Consider the following 21,764-nt stretch of genomic DNA (forward strand, 5'->3'; position numbering starts at 1 on the left):
CTTGGGTTTGACTTCGAAATTAGCTACAAGCCAGGGAAACTAAACAAAGGTGCTGATGCACTTTCAAGGGTGAATGAGAATATGGAATTGCACTAGATGGGGTCTCATGTTGATTGGTTGGCAGGGAAGGATTTGAAAGAGGAAGTGAGTCAGGATGAGGAGTTGCAATTGATAATAAAGGCTGTTCAAGAGAAGAAAGAAAGCTCTGTGGGATATTCTTATGACAATGGCATTTTGTTGTATGAAGGAAGGTTGGTTCTACCAAGGCATTCTCCTTTGATTCAGACTATGCTAAATGAATTTCATGCTACACCTCAAGGAGGACATTCAGGATTCTATAGAACTTATAGAAGATTGGCTGCTAATGTCTATTGGAGAGGTATGAAGGCTGCTGTACAGAATTTTGTGAAGCAATGTGATGTGTGTCAGAGGCAAAAGTACCTTGCAAGCTCTCCGGGTGGTCTTCTTCAACCCTTACCCATTCCTGATCGAATTTGGGAAGATTTGTCCATGGATTTCATCACTGGCCTTCCTAAGTCTAAAGGATATGAGGCAATTCTAGTGGTGGTGGATAGGTTATCAAAGTATGCTCATTTTATTCCTCTCAAGCACCCTTATACAGCTAGAAGCATAGCAGAGGTATTTGGGAAGGAAATAGTTAGGTTACATGGAGTGCCCTCTTCCATTGTGAGTGACAGAGATCCTATATTTGTAAGCAATTTCTGGAAAGAATTGTTTAAGCTTCAAGGGACTAAATTGAAGATGAGTATAGCCTACCATCCTGAGTCTGATGGGCAATCTGAAGTGGTGAACAGGTGTTTGGAAACATACTTGAGATGTTTCATTGCTGATCAACCCAAGTCTTGGGTCACTTGGATTCCATGGGCAGAGTATTGGTATAATACTTGCTTCCATGCTTCTACGGGTATGACTCCTTTTGAGGTGGTTTATGGGACGGTCTCCCCCTACTATTACACGCTGGATACAAGGTGACACCAGGGTGGAAGCGGTCCAAAAAGAGCTGTTAGAGCGAGATGAGGCTTTAAGACAGCTAAGGCAGCAGCTAACTAGAGCTCAGGATAGGATGAAACAGTTTGCTGACAGAAAAAGATGTGACAAAAGCTTTAGCATTGGAGAATGGGTCTTTGTTAAGTTAAGGGCCCACCGCCAGAAATCCGTAGTTACAAGAATTCATGCTAAGCTTGCAGCTAGGTACTATGGTCCTTATCCAGTGGTAGCTAGAGTAGGGGCAGTGGCTTACCAACTCAAATTACCTCCAGGGTCAAAGGTGCATCCCGTGTTCCATGTGTCACTTTTGAAGAAGGCTGTAGGCAATTACCAGGAAGGAGAAGAACTCCCTGACCTTGAAGGGGAAAGTGGTTTCCTTATTGAACCCTTGGCAGTTCTGGCAACCAGGTCAGTTCAATTTCAAGGGCAATCCACCAAGCAACTTCTCATTCAGTGGAAGGGACAACAACCTGAGGAGGCTACCTGGGAGGATGCTGAGATGATGCAAAGCCAGTTTCCTTCTTTTTGCCTTGAGGACAAGGCAAGTGTTCATGGAGGGGGCATTGATAGAGTCCAGGGTCTCCAACAATCTGGCAATGTGCCCATGATTGCTGATGGGCCAGTAGGGCCCAAGGCTTGGAAAGTTTATTCTAGAAGAGTCAAGGGTGGCATGACTCATAGTTAGTTAGCCAAGGGGTGACGTGGGGGAAAGAGAGTATCATTCATGTAATCAAAAGGAGTGTGAGGAAAGAGAGGAGGGTATTCTGTTAGAATCATATTGTTAGAGAGCAGATTGCATTGTGCTGCAAATCTGTAGGAGCCTAGCTCTTGTCAGTGAAGAGGAATCCCCTTTCCTCTCCTCTGTAATTCTTCATTCCATATTACTAATTAATACAAGTTCTCCCCTTTTAATTCCTTGCTGTGCTTATTTCTCTGAGTTTATCATTTGGTTCCTAACAGAAGCTTAGCTTTGATGTTAGCTCAGTGTGACTATTCTTTACTTATCGTTTGTCATGCATAGAGCTGTGTTAGAAACTAAAAGATAAAGTAGGTGCCAGCACTGAAATAGGCTATAAAGTCAATATTTTCTTCAGTTTCAATAGTTATCAAATCAAAATTCAAAAAAAAAAAACGTGACAATTAAAAGTTTCTTTCATGATTAGATGGTTTTAGAGGTCTTATCATATGCTAAGTCTAATACTTTATTCAAGTAGCGGGTGTTTAAGGCTATTTATCTTCCAACTGTTTTAGCTCCTTACGCCAATCATCCCGTTTTGCTAGCTTCTCTAATTGCTCTGCACTTCTCTGTTGTAGAGCTTCTGTAAGTTGTATCTGCAACCAATAGTCAAAATGGAAAAGCACCATATGAACCCTCTATAGTTCTTCAGCAAGATGGAGAAATTTAAAATACATGTACTAAATTTTGAAAGTCATCCCTTAATATAATAGAAGGTGGGCTTGACAACGGAACTGAACAGGGCATAATATAGCGTTATATAACATTAAATGTTTCATATTTGATTGAGCATAGAAAATTGAAGTTAACAAAATATATTTTTCAGATATATAAACAATAACAGAACCATAAATGCCCTCTGACCAAATACTCCCTAGAAAACCATTAAAATATTGGCCACAGATTAATTAAAGCCTATTGTGAGACATATTCATTTGGACTTCTTGCTAAACATAAACATATTTGTTACCCACTTAAGGTATATTGATTGAGGCCTGAACTCCCACTTCATAGGTTCTTGATAAATCAGAATTCAGAAACAAGTCCATAACATCAAGGATGAATTGGCGAGAGATCAGAGTTTAAACATGTTTACGCAGCAATATACATATTTCCAAGTGAGAGTTTTCCTATGAAAGACTGCCTTAAGCATATTGACTTAGGCTAGTGTACCCTTGCGGCTTGCAGTCATATAAATCAAAGTTGCCAATCGTAAAAAGTATTTTAATTGGGATCCTAGGATGAATCTGACGGTTGAACTAAAAACATTGGGCGGGCTAACATATATTCAAGCTGTTGCAGGCCCATAAATAAAACCGTACGTAATATCTGTTGAAGATGTGGAAGATTGAGTACATATATTAGGATTTAGGATTGATCCGTCACTTTTCATCTCTCAAGAATATAATAGAATTTATGTTACAATATTCTTTATTTATTTACCTATGTAATTATACATGTAATTAGGTTTAGATTTGTTTAAATTTTATTGTTTAGTAACTCTTACTTGTAAAATACATTGTAAGTATCAATAGGAATACAATTCAATAATATTCTAACACTCACAACCATGGAAATCTGTCCCCAATTTGTTCTCCCTTCCGAACTCTTAATAGAAATCTTGTCATGGCTTCCTGTGAAGAGCCTCATACGATTCAAGTGCGTTTGCAAGTCATGGAAATCACTCATCTCTAACGACAAACCATTCGTCAAACTGCAACTGGACAGAAGATCGCCCAAAAACAACCACGTACTCCTCACCTCAAGACAACCACGCTCCTCTGACTGCTGCTTCATTCCGTGCCTCGTGACTCGCTTGCTTGAGGACCCGTCATTCATTATCAAGCAAGATAGATTCCTCCCTTTCGAGGACATCGAGTTCGAAAAGGTCATTGGATCATCTAACGGCTTGGTATGTTTGCAAGTTGGTGGTTATGGTCGCAGGTTATGTTTCTGCCTCTGGAACCCTGCCACGCGCTTGACGTTCCACATGTCGCCACCCTTAACCTTAACCTTAGACGGTAAATTCGGGGCTCTCAATTATGGCTTCGGCTATGATGTTTCATGTAACACTTACAAGGTAAGTTGAAATCCCAATATCCTTTTCAAGATTATCCTTCCAGTTTCATGTCTCAGGATCAAGTAACTTTTGATCGTGCCGTGTCTTCCTCTTTTTCTAAATTGCGTGCGCAATCCTTAATATTGTAAAATTTAAAATTATAATACCACTTTGATTCATTCATGTTATCAACTTATCTATTATTCTTCAAATTAAGACTGATTATTTTCTCTTTTTGCTAGGTTGTGGTGGTATTGTCTCTCTATCATCCTAATGATAGAGTGTCCGAAAAAGTGACAGTTGTTCATTGCACTGGTGATAGTTGTTGGAGAGAGACTTTGAGCGTCCCTGACGTCCCATTTGAGTTTTATCATATATGTGGAGCGTCTTTAGGTGACTGTGTTAATTGGTTAGCAAACAAGTTCCAACAGTTGCTGATTGTTTCCCTTGACATGCGTGATGAGAAATACCGGTTATTGTCATTACCTGAGGGTACTAGTGATGTGTCTCATGCTGAGATACAGGTTTCGGGAAATTGTCTTTACCTTTTTTATGACCACAAGAGAACCCACTTTATTGTGTGGAAAATGAGAGAGTTTGGAGTTCAAGAGTCTTGGACTCGTTTGGTGAATATTAGTTACAAGCATCTTCAATATGATCTGCTTCATCAATGGCTGATATGCTTGTCTGGAGATGGAGACATCTTTACGCTCGAAAAAAATGGAAAATTGGTTATAATATATAATCTAAGTGACAATAGCGTGAAATATGTTGAATTTCCCAACAAATCTTGGTTGGGTGCCAATGACTATGTAGAGAGTCTGATTTCACCTTGACCTTGTTAAGATTAAGCTCATCGGTGACAGTTTATTTTTCTGATTAATTATGTTTTGTAGTGATTATTGTTATTTAACTTTACTAATTTTTCGGTGACTTTATTGGCTGCTGTTAATTTTAGTTAAGCTTCTTTGGTGCTTGAAAGTGTCGCAGAATATGATGCTAGTTATAAACTTATAATAATTTGTCCACATGCTTAGATAAAAATGATTACTTTTAGAACGTAATTTTAAACCTAAATATAGTTAGTTATTTTGCGCTTATCAAAACTGTACATTTCTTTCAAAATAGTTTATCTACCATACTTAAATGCAGAAAAAGGCTAAACAACAGGGATAATTAAGAAAAGTAGCAGAGCAGTTCAAAAGGATTAGGACAGCTATACAAATATTAAATTTCAATGTAAAAGTTTCCCTTAATCTAATGCCAACTGCAGATTTCATCAGAGTACTCAATTGCTCTTTTCTTATTTGCACAGCTAGTATACAGCCACAAGCCTTTGCAGGTCTTTAGAAAGAATGCAAGAAAAAAAAATGAAAAAATGCAAGAAAAAATGTGACAATGAAAAACATCCTTCATGGATTAAAAGAAAAGTTCATATCCCATGAAGAAAACATCACTAATATCAAGCTAAGACGTCAATTTTTTTTCCTTCAATATCAAAAGTTATCCTAATGTGAAAATGCAAACAAAAATGAGAAGATGAAAAAATCCTTGTGGATTAAATGGTTAATATCACATTGAGAAAACATCTAAGAGCTACACATTCTTATCATGCTAATTCTAGTACTTTGTTCAAGCAGCTGGTGTTTCAGGCTATTTATCCTCCAACTGTTTTAGCTCCTTACGCCAATCATCCAGTTTTGCTAGCTTCTCTAATTGCTCTGGCTTCAAATCTTGCTCTGCACTTTTCTGTTGTAGGGCTTCTGTAAGCCGTATCTGCAACCAATAGTCAAAATGAAAAAGCACTACATGAACCCTCGATATTTCTTCAGCAAGATGGAGAAAATTAAAACACATGTACAGATGTACTACATTTTGAAAGTCATCTAAGGTGGTGTTTGACAACAGAACTGAACAGGAAATAACAAAACGTAACAGAACATGACAATAATGTTCTATGTTTGGTGTTAGGTAGCTTCAGGTTATTAGAGTTTAGAACAGAACCATAAGTCTAATACTCTAATTACATATATAACCTTAAATGTTTAATATTTGATTGAGTATAGAAAATTGAACTCAACAAAATTTATTAAATAAATAAATAACAGAATAGAACCATAAATCCCCTCCGACCATTTACTCTCTAGAAAACCATTAAAATATTGGCCACAGTTTAATTAAAGCCTATTGTGACACATTTCATTTGGGCTTCTTGCTAAACATAGACATATTTGTTAGTTGTTACTTGTTACCCATTTGTGATATTTGATTGAAGCCAGGACTCTCACTTCATAGGTTCTTGATAAATCAGGATTCAGAAGTCAATCAATAGCATCAAGATCAATTGGCGAGAGATCAGAGTTTAGACATGTTTAGACAGCAATATGCACATTTCAAAGTAAGGGCAAGAACATATTGACTCCTAGGTTAGTGTACCCTTGCAGCCATAGAAATCAAAGTTGCCAATCATAAATGATATTGAAACTGTGGATAGATAGCAACACCTTACGTAATTCTAGGGATGTTTGAGGGTGGACCAAAGTATTTTTGGTCCATGGGAGCACCAAGGAGTCAAGGACATATTCGGTAATGTATGATCAAGTATCAACACATTAGAAACCCTTTGATTTTCTCACATGCTCAGACCACAAGCGGCTATCAAATCACCATCTCCATTGGTGCCTTTAGAACTCCTCTGGGCGGAACACCTTACAAGAAGCCCACTACCGGCACATCGTCATCATCCTCGTCCACCATGGACCTATTACTTCCTTTCTTGCATTATTGCTTGTTTTCCCTTCTTCAGTACTACAAAACTCCATGGCAGCAGTTACCACGAAAAGGTGCTATTTTCCCAATCTTGCCATCATTGTTTCTTGCCTGAGCACCACTGCTAGCTACCAAGTTGCTCTTTCTCTCCGCAGCACGAACCACCAATCCTTCTGCTGTGAGCTTGCTGGTCACGGTTCTGGAAGCCTTACCGTCCTCTCAAGTTGTTGTAGCCCCTTCCTCTCCCCCTTCTCCGTTTCCTTTTCTTCTATTCTTTTTCCCTCGCTCTCAATTTGTCGTCTGTTTTCTCCACCGTGGACCTCCCACCTCTCTTTAAAAAATAGATGACGATATTGCGTGACCATCATCCTGAATTCAGAGATCAGCTTCCACTTCTGAGTTGTCAAACGAAAACGATAGATGTTGGGGTTTTGGAATCAGGGAAGAGGTGAAAGAGATGTCAGTGTGCATTTACGTTCTTACCCTTTTATTTTCCATTCAATCCAAACCGCTCATTTAAAGACTATTCCAAGAATCTCATATCTAATGGTGCTAAATCAGTGGTCTACGGGTAGACCAAATTACCTCCAGTCCACCCTATACAGACCCGTAACTCTATACCATGTTAAGATAACCGTGGAGGAAAGCAATAGCGACCAATGCAATTGTTCATAAGATAACGGACCAAAGTTAATCCCTGACCAGCACTAGCAAAATTTCTAATCTTAAATTCCAGTTTTCGTTTTAAAGCAAATTTAGTCTATATCATCGACCTAACTCTCCATTACCCACTTGGACCCTACATAATTCAATTTCAGGCATTGACTTGTATGCATATATTATATCATAGCTGCATTATTAAGTTCATAAGAAGCTTAATGGAAAACAGAGAAAAAGAGGACCATTCAAGGTATATGGAGATGCAGAACAGATGACCTGTCATATTTACTAAAAGTAACTTCATCAGAGACACGGTTCTTATTAGCTAAAAAATAACAAATGTTTCAAAATCTTCATCACATGCATGCGTGTTGAACAGATAAATCAGGCTAAAACTCCTAACAGAAGAAAGTCGTAAAGAATAGTAAGTTTACCTTCTTTTTCAGCGCTCGAATTCTTTTCTCTATATCTTGACCTGACTCAGAACCGTCAACAGAATTGGCGGCAGGAGTAACAATGGAGGAATCTCCAGAAACAGCTAGCTCATTCATCTGAGTTGTTAATGAATGGACAGGCTCTGATGAATGACTTGAATTCTCAACGGTTGCTAATGTTTCTTGCTCGCCACTATCTTGAGCTACATTTGAGTCCTTATCAAGGGCAGCCTGCAAGAAGTCAAAAAACACGCAACAAAAGCTTGAATATAAGCAGCTCGAGTAACTAAATTCTCTATTGTCACAACAATGGAATACAATTTAATCTACCTATATACCCTACTCATTCGGGAAACTGTAGCTGTCCCTCCCAACAAATGCCTTTTCTGGTATTCGAACTTGTGTTCTCATCCTTATGCTGTCTAACTAACTAGCTTATAGTTATTACTACTAGACCAACAACACCTTGTTGGTTGTACCTAATACACTTTACCATAGCTAAATACTTGCTAATGTAAATGTTGCAGGATATACCTGAAGCCGTTTTTCCTTCTTTCTTTCATTCCTCTTGCCTGCTTTGGTCCTTGGTTTTGGTTCCAATTCAGGGTCATAACCTGGAGGTCCAGAATGTGAGGCCATCTCCTTCTTAAACTCCTGCATCATCAAATAAAATAAAGACTCACTCACAGTGAGTGAGTACAAGTACAAGGCAACATTATGAAATAAAGATGATTGAATCCAACATTCCAACAAAGTGTACTGACGAGGGCAGGTTTGGGATGATAAATAGCGACTTCTTCTTGAGGGACATAGCCGGCTCTGATGCGAATAGGCTTGCGGAGGGTTCCGTCGGGTCGGCGGGTCGGAGCGAGGATCCGTTCGCCTTGTTTTAGGGTTTTGCTGAGCTGATCTGATGCTTGATCTTCGCTGCCACTACACGCCATCGCCTTCTCGCTCAGACAGAACAGACACCTTTTGTTTTTCTCACTTCACTCTTCAATTTCACTTCACTTCGGGAGTTGGGTTTGGGCCCCCCTATGGGGCTCCCCGCCCCACTTAAAGTGGGGAAATTACTGGAGCGCCCCCCTTTAATAGAATACGGAAGACACATTTCCGTATTGAATACGGAAGTTTAATATCCGTATTATATTAGTATGTAAACCGGCAAGGGTTTATTCAAACCCATTTCAAACCCATTTCCGTATTTTGCCAAGCTCTTCTCCCCTCTTCAACCTTCGATCTCTGTCGCTCCCCTTGCTTGAACCGTGTACTTGAAAGGTTCCATCATCTCCATCAAAGCTCTTCACAACCCCATTCTCAGAATTGAAACCTAGAGGTAAGGATTTTTGGATTTTCCCCATTTAACTTGAAATTATGTTAATCATTGAACCCTAGGGTAGTCGATTGTTGCTTGTGTAGAGGTATTGTTGGCTGAAATGTCTTGAATGTGGTTTGGGTTTAGGGCCGATAGCTCATTGTCGTTAATGGCGTTTCTGGGTAAATACGGATCACAGGTTTCCGTATTGAATATGGAAAATGGTTTTCCGTATTCAGTATGGAACATGGTTTTCCGTATTGAATACGGAAAAACGTTTTCCGTATTCATCTCAGAACCAAACCCAACACTTATAATTGATTCTGGGTTCAGAATCAATTATAGAAGGTTTCCAAAGCATTTGTGAGTAGTTTCTAGATGCCATAATTGATTATTAGGAAAATAAAAGTTGATCCAAGCATGCATAATCCACAGAAGATCCGATTATCATCTATGTACTTATAAAATTCTAGGAATTTTCCATTTGCTTGCATCATGTTTCTGTCTATGGCTGAAATGGTATATATAGTGAATGTTTGCTCTGAATATATAGTGAGAATGAAGAACAGAAAGAGGTCTCATGCTTCTAGTGAGGATGTCGGGGCTACTGAGGATAGACACCGGCGGTTACATGCTTCTAGCCGGCGCGGCGATCATGCTGCAACCTCTCAGGCGGTGGAGGCTTCAGCTCCAGTTGTTTCTCCGCCGTCTCCCATGATTGAGGTTCCTCTGGTTGATTATCCGCCGTCTCCCACGGTTGAGATACCTACAGTTGTTTCTCCGCCCTCTCCCATGGTTGAGTCATCAGGCGAGGAGTCCTCAGGCGAGGAGTCCTCAGGCGAGGAGTCCTCAGGCGAGGAGTCTTCCGGCGAGGAGTCATCAGGCGAGGCCTCATCCGGCATGGGAGGATCTGACGAGGATAGTATTCCTCCGCCTACTGTTGATGCTGATGTCCTGCCGCCAGAGCAGGGGGAGCAGGGGGCACAGGGTGGCGAGGAGGACCTGATCCAGAGGTTGCCGCCGTTTCCGGGGGGGCCTGTTGAGCTATCGCTCCTCACCCATTATGCTGATCACAAGGCTCCCTGGGCGTGGCATGCACTCCTACGCACAGACGAGCGGTATGTGGACCGTCGACAGTTGAAGGTGGCCACAGCTGGGGGGAAGGTTTGGAACCTTGCTTGTGATGGTGATTCAGACAGTCACAGGCGGGTTCGAGAGTTGATTGAGCAGACGGGTCTTCATCAGCTACCATATTGCAGCTACCCGGTGACAGATGCAGGCCTTATTTTGGCCCTTGTGGAGCGATGGCATGAGGAGACTAGTAGCTTCCACATGCCGTTCGGGGAGATGACTATCACCTTGGACGACTTGTCGGCTCTTCTCCATCTCCCCATGGGGTCGAGGTTCTATACGCCTGGGAGGGGGGAGAGGGACGAGTGTGCAGCGCTCTGTGCTCAGTTGATGGGAGGATCTGTTGGTATTTATGAGGCTGAGTTTGATACGAATAGGTCCCAGACTATTCGCTTTGGGGTCTTGCAGACCCGGTATGAGGCTGCGTTGGCGGGTATGTCTTAATTATTATTGTATTAATCTGAGGTGATGTCTACATAGCTTTGGTGAATAAGAGGAACACCAAAAGTAACAAGCCAAGCTTCATATTCTGATGTGAATCTTCCTAAACGTGTACCATATGGGGCGCACCAGCTTACTGATGTAGGATCAACATACCGTTCCCACTGGAGAGCAATTGGCGGCATAGAATGTCCAGGAGTTAGATGGAGCTACATTATAGAGAATAACAATAAAATTAGATAACTTGCAAATACAACAAATCAATTCACCAATTGGATATTAGTGTACTCAATCAAAAAATACCTGTACAAAGTGATTAATCACATGACCAACAGCTATAACAGGATGTACATCCGGTGGACCTTCTCCTCTTAGTGGAAGGTATGACCAACAACCCGTAGAGGAGATGGATATGAAAACCACTTGGAACCTGGTTGCTACAAGGTATCCCATCTCTGGCAGTTGCATCCATTTATCCTCGGTAGCCGGATCACCAGGAGGAAGAGTGAGTCGGGAATGTAAGGCATTAACCACATGTCTGGACCACATTTCATCATACAACCCTCTATGTCGTTCAAGTTCTTCTATCAACGCTGCCCTAACCCATGACCAATTTTCCTCACCTGATGGTAGTCCGAGTAATGCAGCAACGGCTCTATAGCCACAGTTACCATCATCCTCAACATTCTGAACTGTTTGTATATATGGGTGGAAAAAGGCTGGAAAATGACCCATGAAATAGCTTGTATCAGACTTCTTCACACGCTTCTTCTTCTTTGGTGGTTGTGAAACCTTCTTTGCCTCTCTGATCTCCCTATCAACATGTTCAAAACCTGAAAGATCACGGGTCAAGGATCCTATTGCTTTATTCTTAGGTGGTATTTTCTCATTCGCCTTAAGAGTGCGCTTGGACCTTATCTTAACCGCAGGAGTACAAAGTGAACTGCTTTCAGGACAATAGATCGCTTGAAGCTTCCTCCTTACCATACTCTGCCCTCCAGTATCCAAAGAACTGAAATAATGTGTCAATGCCTCAACTTCTGGTTGCATATCTCCATGGTTCATGCCGCAAATATGGTTGCTGGTAGTATCTGCAACAGGTTCAGGTACATGCTCCCAACTCAGTCTCTTCCAGAATGGATGAATTGACTCATATGGAATTCTTTCATAACCTGCAAGTTCACAAAAGTGTCACTTTCAATAACAAATAGAATTAATTGACAAGAGAGTGGTTGACCGGTGACCTGCAAGTTCACAACCGCAAGGTAGTCCATGAGTCTCTCTCAACAAGCAATCGCATCCGCCGTAGGACTTCATTCTTATATGTTCATCGTCGATGAGCTGCAGGCATTTGTTTGACACAAATCCTCTAATATTTGTGTAAAATGGGAACATGAAAATGTGATCAATTCTGTGAATACTGCGCTCAAACGATGCTAATATTTCAGTATGTCGATTACATGTCAAACTATGCGACGCATCCCATGAAGTGGCCAGGTCACCCTTGCAATCCCGTAACATCTTCTTCAAACTGGCATGTGCACCCTCAGCCCTGCAAACAACAAATAGATATCTTATTAACAACAATCTATCAAATGAACAAACAACGCATAAATTAAGCTCATGTAATTTTTTTACCTGTTACTTGTTGTTGTTCCAAAGTGCATCACATGATTTGTCCATGCCTTGGCGAATTTCTCCTTGTGAACCAACCATGTAGTAGAACAATAGGAGGTAAAGTTGCTGTATTTTGCCTTGCACATATTAAACAATTGCATCCATTTCACTTCAAATTCTTCAACTGTTGCAGCATCCACCACCTCTGCCCACTTCATCATAACCAACTCAGCAAAATCATCTGTGCCAACATAGAGTTTGCACTTTGCCAAAACACACTTGTTGATGTGCCACAAGCATAATAAATGTGTAGTGTTAGGAAGGCTTTGCTTAGCAGCACTCAATAAGGCAAGATCCCTGTCAGTAACAATCACCTTAGGCAACATGGCTTGATCAGCTAATAGAGACTTCATACACTCCAGTGCCCAAACGTAGTCATCTGTGCCCTCATTAACAATGTAGCAAAAGGCTATGGAGTATGTCTTATCTGTGGAAGTCAGTCCAACAATCTCAAGCAAGGGAATTGCATATTTGTTTGTCTTGTATGTGCAATCCATAATCACTACATATGGAAATGTGTTGAACAGTTTGATAGCATTTGGATGAGCCCAAAATACATCCCTAATGACTTCCGATCCAGGCTCATGTCTTTCAAAGTGGACATACTTGTCACCGTCCAACTTCTTCAACAAGTGTTGCATTTCTGTCAATCCCCCGCGGAGGGATTTTCTTAACCTCTTGCAAACACCATAAATCTGAGATATGGTAGTCAAGTTTGAAGGATTGTTTTCCTTCAAAGTCAACAACATCTTTCTCGGTGGAACCCAACTCCTTGTCATTTTTCCCACTTGCTCCTTCTCTCCGGGTTTTAGACGACCAACAAAATTGTGCCCAAGTAGTGACCTAGCTGGTTCATGGTTGTGTATACCTTCCATCACCTTTAGCCGCCAATCTCTATCTATGCCATTTTTCCTAGGTCGTCCTTTTAGTCTAAAAGGACAACCTGTCTTTTGTGATCTCGTCCCTTCAACAAGGTCAGGGTCTCTATAAGGAACATATTTACCATGCTTCTCGCACCCCAACATGACATAAGCTTTTCTGCTTCCATTCCCACCATAATCTGACTTTGTATCAACGTAACATATCCATTTTCAATCGCAATTCCATGAACCCAATTGATAAGATCATCACGGGTAGGGAAAATCTGTTATAATAATAAGAATTGATTACAAGGGTGATCAAGACATAATAAGAATTGATATATTACACTCTCAAAACAATGCAAAAATATGTTCAAAGAATACCTGATCAGTTGCAAATAAATGCGAGACATCTATACTTATACACGGGGGCACAAATGCTGGTGGTGGCACCTCTGTAGTGGCCTCTTCAGGTTGACCATTGTGAAATCCAGCTTCAATCAATTGTGACTCACCAAAGAAAAATGAATCTGTCATCCCTGGAAGAGAATACGGAAAGTTACATTCCATACTCAATACGGAAATATACTTTCCATACCGAATACGGATTGTTACTTTCCATACTGAATACGGAAAGTACCTTTCCATATTCAATACGGAAGATAACAATCCGTATTATATCACGACTCAGAATTCAAAAACCCATCCTTCTAACTACTTAAACTACTTAATCTAACTACTTAAACTACTTAATCTAACTACTTCCACTACTTAATCCTACAAAATAACAACAAATAAACACATAGACTTACCTCTACTACAACACTTGTTGTAGTGGTGGAGAGCTTGGGAAATGAAGGAGTGGATGGTGGTGGAGAGCTTGGGAATGAAAGTGAGGTAGGAGAGGGTGAGAGAGAGGGTGGTCTGGAGGCATTGAGGAGGTTCAGGGGGGCTGGTGAGGGGTTGGTGAAAGTTGGTGAGGGAGGAGTAATGGTGGAAAAAGGGGGAATCCTGTCAGAGTTAAATACGGAAAATACCTTTCCGTATTCATCAAAATATAATACGGAAAGTACCTTTCCGTATTCAGTTAAATTGAATACGGAAAGTACCTTTCCGTAGGGCACTTTTGGGTTTAAAAAAAAAAGGTGGGGCGCGCAGCCCCATAGGGGAGGCCCCAAACCCAACTCCCCTTCACTTCACTTCACTTCGATCAACAACACATGTTTTTTAAGGTACACATTGCCAAAGAATATATGTTTGGGAAATAAAGTGATTCAATTATAATTTAGAAATCAAAACTATGTATCCCTATTATAATGACTAATTATGTGAGTGTGTGACTATTTAGTTTTTCGCCTTTAATCAACGTATTTCATCGCACAGTAAATAATTGTGAGACTAATTTCTCTCCTCAGTGCATTAAGCGGTAGAAGACTCACGAATTAGTTTTGTGAATAGTGTTGTAGAAGTGTAATATCTATCTACTAACCGTGTTAAAATAATTATAAGAAATTTTATTAAACTTTACCATTTTGTTATTTTGTTGCACCAAAATCAATTAAAATAAAAATATAATATATAAGTCATTATTGGAGATATTTGTATTTTGTATTCTACCATGTAGATTAATTAAATTTAAATTTATAAATTTATACCAAGATGATGGTGATTTAGAGATGTAGAAATATGTTTCGATGAAGATGTGTTAAGTTTTTAAGATTAAAAGCTAATTTTAAAAAAAAGGGGAAAATGCACCTAACCATCCTAAACTAATAATAGATCATAATTGTCTTTGAATTGTCTTTGAAGGATGACACATGTCTTACACCAAAAATACTAAGTTTATAGAACAATCGATTGAAACAATAGTAAAAGTTTAAGAATTAAGTTAGATAAAATAAATGTTCATAGTGTCACTTTGCTAAAGATACAAAGTTCAATGTGGATTATATACAATTTTCCTTCAAAAGAATATTTTTTCTAGTTTAAAAAATTGGATAAATGATTTATATAGTTGAACCATTTCAATTTCGTACTAATATTTGTGTTAATTTTGCATTTTATAAGAAATTGGTAACTCGCAACCACCCCAACCAAACCAAACCCAAGATTATTATGTCTAAAAGTGCGAGGGAAAGGACACACCAATTTTGATCATCTGCATGTGCAATATTTCATTTGGTATACATTAATTACATTCATGTTAATTGAAGCAACTGATATCTAAAACAAAGAATATGAAGCTGCTATTACAGACACAAATGAACAAAATTTTACAACACCTCTTGTTGAGGGTTGGTCTGAGACTTACAATCCCAGGTGGGAAATAAGCACAAGAAAGCTGTTAAGAGCTCATTCCCTTTTATCCTCTTCTGATTCATCGTCTTCATCAAAAGATGCATCAGTTCCGCCATTCTTCTCTTGCCTCACTAAGCTCAGTTCACCCTGACCTTCCTGCTTTCGCTTAGTTAGAGCCTGACCTTCTTCATCGTCAGATTCTTCTCCTACTTCCTCTGAATACGCATACCTATACATTTCCAGAGGCAAATCAAACACAAGCGAGACTCTTCCCTAAGCCATTTGAATCAGAAATTACAACATGAAATGACATGCCTTTTTTTTTCACTGTTTCACTAATACAACTAGCATTATAATATTACAGCAACATTAGCATTAACACATGAAGAAAGCATAAAGTTCAACTGGTAACCAGACACATGCCATATAATGCAAATCATAATGTGCCTAAACCCTCCAACCCCAGAGAACAAACTGGAAAATTTGCAAAGTAGGATGCAATTATGCTTTACAATAAAGGTGATTTCTATAGACAAGGCAATCTCATTAGAGGAGTCAAAAATTTCAAAAGCTAGCAGCTGCTTACTGATGATATTTATCTAATGAATCAATTCAAAATACAAATATAACCCATGATAAATGTTGGGAAGGAAAAGTCATGTTAAGGACTTGACCAAGACAATTCACCTTTGAGAGCTTTGGGAAGGTGCCCAGAGATAACATATAACACAGAGGAGTGCAAATGCTAGAATGTCCCAGAAAGCAGTGATGATCCAAGCACTCTGCCAGCGCTCATTGAAAGGATCTGTAGCTTTGAAGTATACCTGATAGCAACACAGATTTTTTTTTTTGAAAAATGAATGCTATATGACAGTAGATTTCCATAAGGAAACGACATTCAGCAATTTATTGCTAAATTGATATAAGAAAATTCAAATAAGCCAAACGCAGTTAACACAAGGGATAGAAACACCCTATAATATTCCTTTCAAGTGTAATTTTTTATAAAGTGAAGAATCCCATTAAGTCATCACCAAACTCATACACCATTTAATCAATTTTACTTTTAATGTGTCTGCTTTTAAAGTGAAGAATCCCATGAAGTCATTCACTGAAGCATATTTAGTTTTTGATTCCCTTGACAACGATATTTGAACTGCCTCTTTTCTGTTAAGAATTGGTTTTCTTGAAGTTTCGGTGACAAACAACAATAACAAGCTGTATTCAATTAGGTGAGAGGTCGGTAATATACCCAAAGAAAAAGTAATAGATGATAACATGATAGGATCAAACCCCGTGTGACACAGGTCTACCGTAGGAGAAATAAGAAGGCTACAGGGATAAAAGAGTAAATAATAGAATATAATATATTTTACTTGTAACTAATGAAGGAAGTATTCATAAGCTTCCTGGTAGTATGCATATATAGGGGAAATTGGGGAAAAAGGGGTATGGATTGATTTGTTGGGTATTTGTGGGAGAGTTCCTGGTTCTCTCGAATCAACCAGGGTATCTTCATTCCTTCTCTAGTTTCTGTATCCTTAATCACTGGTTTCTCACCAATTGTAGAGGGTACCAAGTTCAGTCAATATAATATTTTCCTTGAATTTCTGGGTTCTTATCATAACAGATGCTACTTTATAAGTTAAGATCTCTTATAATATAATCAAATGCTAGGGGCCATACAATGCAGGCAAAAAGAGTACAGATAAGCTTAAAAACATATCTATCAAAATGCTAAAACTGACAGGACACAAGACGTGAAAACCTATTGTTCTCTCACAAGCTCCAAATACATAGGTGCGATGTGGACTATGGTCATCAAGAAAAATGATGCAATTAGGCATGTGTATATAGGGATTAATGTTGTCTAAAGCATTTGAGGCATTCACCTCGATGCTGAGTTGAGGCATACTAGGTTGCCAGCCCAAACACCTTAATGATGTTTGGTAGATGCTCCCATCTCTAGCTGATGTGGGATGAATAGAGGGTGGATGAATAGCCAGTCTCTAATTTTTTCAGAGAAATGACAAGCTGCCTCCGTCCAAAAAACTTACAACCAGTGGAAATGAATTTGAAAGAGAGATTTGATTCTATTGTACCTATCAGAATCGATGCACAATGAAACACACGACCATTCCATGTCTGTAGAAGTTGGCAATTACCAAACATGGGGAGAGCTAAGGCAAAAGATATGCTTATTTGAGAGGCTTAAGAGCTCTAAGCTAGGACATACACTTCATACAGTGACAAGTGAGGGTGTTTTGGGGTAATTTGGCTCCTTGATGTGAGCTATTCTCCCTCATTTCTCTCTGCCCCAGATGAACCACACCATTGTGTTTTTTCCGGTCCAGTACTTGATTGTGAAATAAAAAATATAAAGGAATAGGACCTAAATGTAAAGGAAAGGAATAGAAAATAAAGAAAGCTTGAAAAGGGCTAATAAATCAAAGTGCATGACAGTATTTACACGTTCTCATTTCTTCTTCTGCAACAATGCACTATAAAAACAGTGCAACAGGAATATTAGTTATTTGTGGGGGGATAAAACAAACATCACAGTTATTAATTGCAAGAAGTCCATGTTATTTTGTACAAGATAAAATAAAGTAAATGGATTATAAGCCTCACCTCATATCCAATCCAAACAACTGAGGAGATAACTGCTACTGCTAGTGCATTTGAAAATTTCCTATAAATATCCAACTTAACAGAACTCCGTTTTGCCTGACAAGGGAGATCCAAAAACAAAAAGGTAAACATATTGAAAAAAATGATATGAAATTCAAAACAGAACTTTGGAGGTAGGGCATTGTAAAATAATAGCAACTTTATGGAATGAAGAATACCTGCAACTGCTCCAGTGTTTTGGAAAGAGATGTAAAAATCCATAATATCAAAAATGCATCCAAGAAAGAATTTGGAAGAACTAGAATGAGCCTTGCCCTTCCTGATACATCATTGATAGTCCCCACGTATTCAGTAATGTTCAGCAACTCTGATGCTAGAAAGTAAGTTATTCCAAGTAAAAGAACCTTTGAAGTAAGACCACCGAGAGTGGGCCGCACAACACCATATCCCATTGAGACAGAAAGAATGAGAAGTCGCGAAATCGTTTTCCTTATAGCCCCAACAGTGACAACCCATGTTGTGAGAACAACAGGTCTCGTTCCAGTACTGTTGAAATTGGCATACTCAAAATACCAGAGAATCATCTCAAACAATCCAAGAGCAATGACAGCTGCGATACAGTGCTGAAGTAGCAGCACATCATTCCAAAACCTCACATACTGAAGTAACCAAATGATGCCAAGGACGACATAAGCCAGTGCCATAAACACATAGAACTTCTTCAACGGGGCCATCCTACCAGGCAAGTACCCATCAGGGTTTTTCCAGATAGTCTTCCCAGTCATCACCATATCCTTGAGCTTGGGGTCACAAGCGACAAAAAACAAATTATACATTCCAGTCTTCGTGATGGGAACTTCCCTAGAATCTATGCTCGCGGTTCTGTATTTCCCCTTGAATTGTATATCTAAAACAACCGGCCAATTAATATCTGTTGCAGAAGCTCTCTTGATAATCTCCCCTCGCTTACAAGCCCCCATCTTAGCTAAATCAGGGGTGCAACAGATTGCCCTCTGTCCACCATAAACAGAACCACCTATATCATCCCGATCAGCAGCCTCAAAAATTATAACGTGTATCGGCACAGTACCCTTGGCCACACTTTTTCTTCTCCTAAAGGTGATATTCTCAAACCTATCCCCCAAAAGCAAAATAAATAAAAAAAAAGTTAGTATTTGCTCTTCTGTTTAACTCAAACATGAGGAAATGGTAAAATCCATAAGCAATTCCAATCCTAACATTTGAAAGAATACTAAAGACACAAGGATTTTCCATTGTTCAATTACAATGCTGGGTTTCCATATCTGTCATAAAAATTGCAGCTTTATTTTGAGGAATGAAAACTGATAAAAAAAATGGCAGCCCATATATTATATCATCTTGAAAGCAAGCAACATTGAGAAATGATGGATCAAAGTTTCTAACTTTGGCCTCATAGCAGCAAATGGAATAATGGGTAAGAATCAACCTTGAATCATTACTTAGTTCAGTTAAATCGATCGAGAGAGAGAGTAGTAGTAGTACATACCGGATGTAAGAAGGGGCCTGGTGGGAGGGGGCGGCGAGGATGCCTTCACTGCCGCCGGAGAGGAGGTAAGCATTGCCGACATCTTTGAAGGATTCATGGTTGTAGGTGTGGATGGATGCGAAGGTGGTGGTGGTGAAAAGCAAGGAAGAAAATAGTAGAAGTATCAACAGGTGTAATGAAGAAGAAGAGGAAGAAGAAGGTGGTGGTGGTGGTGCGAACAACATGGATCTAACAATGGAATGCTGAATCTATGCCGATACAGACTGAGAGAAGATTGGATCGGATCAACGGAAACTAAGCGGAGCAAAAGAAAGAGAGAAAGAAGGAAGGGATTGAGTGAGTGAGAAAAGGGACATGTTGGCTCGGTAGGTATCATATCATATCTTTGCCTTCACGCGCGGATCAATCACGTGAGACTATGCCCATATCTCAATAACCACTTTCAAATAACTACAAAAATAATGCTAAGTACTAGTAGTTAGGGGTGGAAATAGGCCAGGCGGCTCATCAGGGGCCTATGACTTGGCTCGTTAGAGGCTCGGCTCAGCTCGGCTCGTTTATTAAAAAGGTCAGGCTTAGGCTTTATTAAAAGCTTGTTTAACTAAAAAGGGCAGGCCCAAACTATTAAAAAAGCCTATTTGGCCTAACAGGCCGACCTATTTATATATTATTTTTATTAATAATATAAATAAATATAATATAATAATATATTATTTGATTTTTTAAAACTGATGTATAGTTTAGTATAAAAGAAAACCTCAAGTCCCTACCCTAACCTAGATTAGAAACGTTCCAGACATATTCAATGATACAAATTTAGTTTTTGAAATGCAATGATACAGGTTTTTTTATTTGAAAAGAAAGTGCAATGATATATAAAAGACTTATTAGCCCGCCATCCTATTCTTTTGATAAAATTGTCTGTTAAATAGGCTTTTAAGCAGGCTTGTAGGCCAGGCCAGGCCTTAGAAAAGGTCAGACCAAGCCACAAAATTTGGCCTATTGATAGGCCACAGGCCAGGCTTGGGCCACGAAAAGATAATACAGGCCAGGCCTAGGCCACGCAAAGCTTGGCTCGGCTCGGCCTATTTCCACCCCTACTAGTAGTGTATTGCTCTTTCCTTCCGATTTTTAGGAAATAATTCTTTCACACCCATTTCACCTTTGGTTTATGGAAAGATTAAAAATATGATTCTTTCAACAACAAAAAAAATGATGAATAATACGATAGGATAAAGTCTTGGTAAGACTGATATGGAGAAAGAAGGAGGCTCACAGGTTGGTTTTTGGGCTCACCATGACGCTATGTAATTTATAAACTTTAATATTGACTAAGTCGATGTTAAATGTAAGCTTCACAATTTAAAAACCTAGACCTCAGCGTCAGTCAAGCCAAGAGTAAATTAATATTTGTATTTTTATTATGGGGTAGGCGGAGTAAGAGGTCCTTACATTGTTCAGTGCTAAAGGTGAAAAGAAAATTGATATTTTTGGTCTCATATACATTGATGAATAAGCTTGGACCTAAATAAGATAAATGTGGTAATTGGATGTACTACCGATAACATGGAGGAAATGATAATGATGTAGATGAGATTTTCTTTTTTGTGTAATGAGAAGTATTCACACGCCACTTGATAGATTTACACTGCAAAATGCATGACCATTTTTGGTCTCATATCTGTTTATGAAAAATCAGCTTAGGTGTCCAAGAACATAAGTCGACTTCAATAAGATATATGAATGAAGAAATCATCATATAAAAAAGCTGTCACATAATATATCATACCATAATAAGGGCATTCTTGATATTTTAGTCAGAATGATATATTGCTAGACACCGCTCATTATTTGTAATATTAAATATATATTTGATCAAACTCTAGTGTAAGTGAGAAATTGTTGTAACATGCACTATGAGCTTAATATTATATAACCTCACACATAAAATCAACCTAGTATATATTATTATATTGTCTTATTGGGCTAGATTCATTAAATGAGTCCAACTCCTATATGCAATAATCAGAGTTAGCCATCTTAGGAGTACGTCCATTATATACTTATAAATAAAGCATAAGATGCATAAACTACAGAGACGAGACTGTAGAATGAGCCACAATAGTTTTCTATTGGGAACGTTAGCGTGAACTTCTAGAGAGACGAGACTGCAATTTCTTCCTGCACTTATTACGTTACAAATGTATTTAATCCTTG

General features: G+C 39.1%; 3 protein-coding genes across 4 annotated transcripts; 1 reads left to right on the forward strand and 2 right to left on the reverse strand.

Moving 5' to 3' along the window:
- Positions 1-3,314: 3,314 nt before the first annotated feature.
- LOC130725818 (F-box/kelch-repeat protein At3g23880-like) lies at positions 3,315-4,639 on the forward strand. The gene is made up of 2 exons (XM_057577007.1): positions 3,315-3,824; positions 4,046-4,639. The coding sequence occupies exons 1-2, from the start codon at positions 3,315-3,317 to the stop codon at positions 4,637-4,639; spliced, it is 1,104 nt and encodes a 367-aa protein (XP_057432990.1).
- Positions 4,640-5,265: 626 nt separating this feature from the next.
- Positions 5,266-8,691, reverse strand: LOC130724691 (partner of Y14 and mago). 2 transcript variants are annotated; one of them, XM_057575974.1, is made up of 4 exons: positions 8,410-8,691; positions 8,201-8,320; positions 7,667-7,897; positions 5,266-5,579 (listed from the first exon to the last, which is right to left on the reverse strand). In XM_057575974.1, exons 1-4 carry the CDS (start codon positions 8,608-8,610, stop codon positions 5,457-5,459), a joined length of 675 nt encoding a protein of 224 aa, XP_057431957.1. In that variant the 5' UTR covers positions 8,611-8,691; the 3' UTR covers positions 5,266-5,456. The 2 variants fall into 2 exon arrangements, with proteins under 2 accessions (XP_057431957.1, XP_057431958.1); XM_057575975.1 differs by having other exon boundaries at positions 8,431-8,689.
- Positions 8,692-15,228: 6,537 nt separating this feature from the next.
- Positions 15,229-19,895, reverse strand: LOC130723570 (uncharacterized). The gene is made up of 5 exons (XM_057574675.1): positions 19,548-19,895; positions 18,238-19,153; positions 18,020-18,115; positions 16,076-16,212; positions 15,229-15,617 (listed from the first exon to the last, which is right to left on the reverse strand). The coding sequence occupies exons 1-5, from the start codon at positions 19,769-19,771 to the stop codon at positions 15,443-15,445; spliced, it is 1,548 nt and encodes a 515-aa protein (XP_057430658.1). The 5' UTR covers positions 19,772-19,895; the 3' UTR covers positions 15,229-15,442.
- Positions 19,896-21,764: the final 1,869 nt, after the last annotated feature.

Source organism: Lotus japonicus, chromosome 6 (assembly GCF_012489685.1).
Source record: "Lotus japonicus ecotype B-129 chromosome 6, LjGifu_v1.2".
NCBI lineage: Eukaryota > Viridiplantae > Streptophyta > Magnoliopsida > Fabales > Fabaceae > Lotus > Lotus japonicus.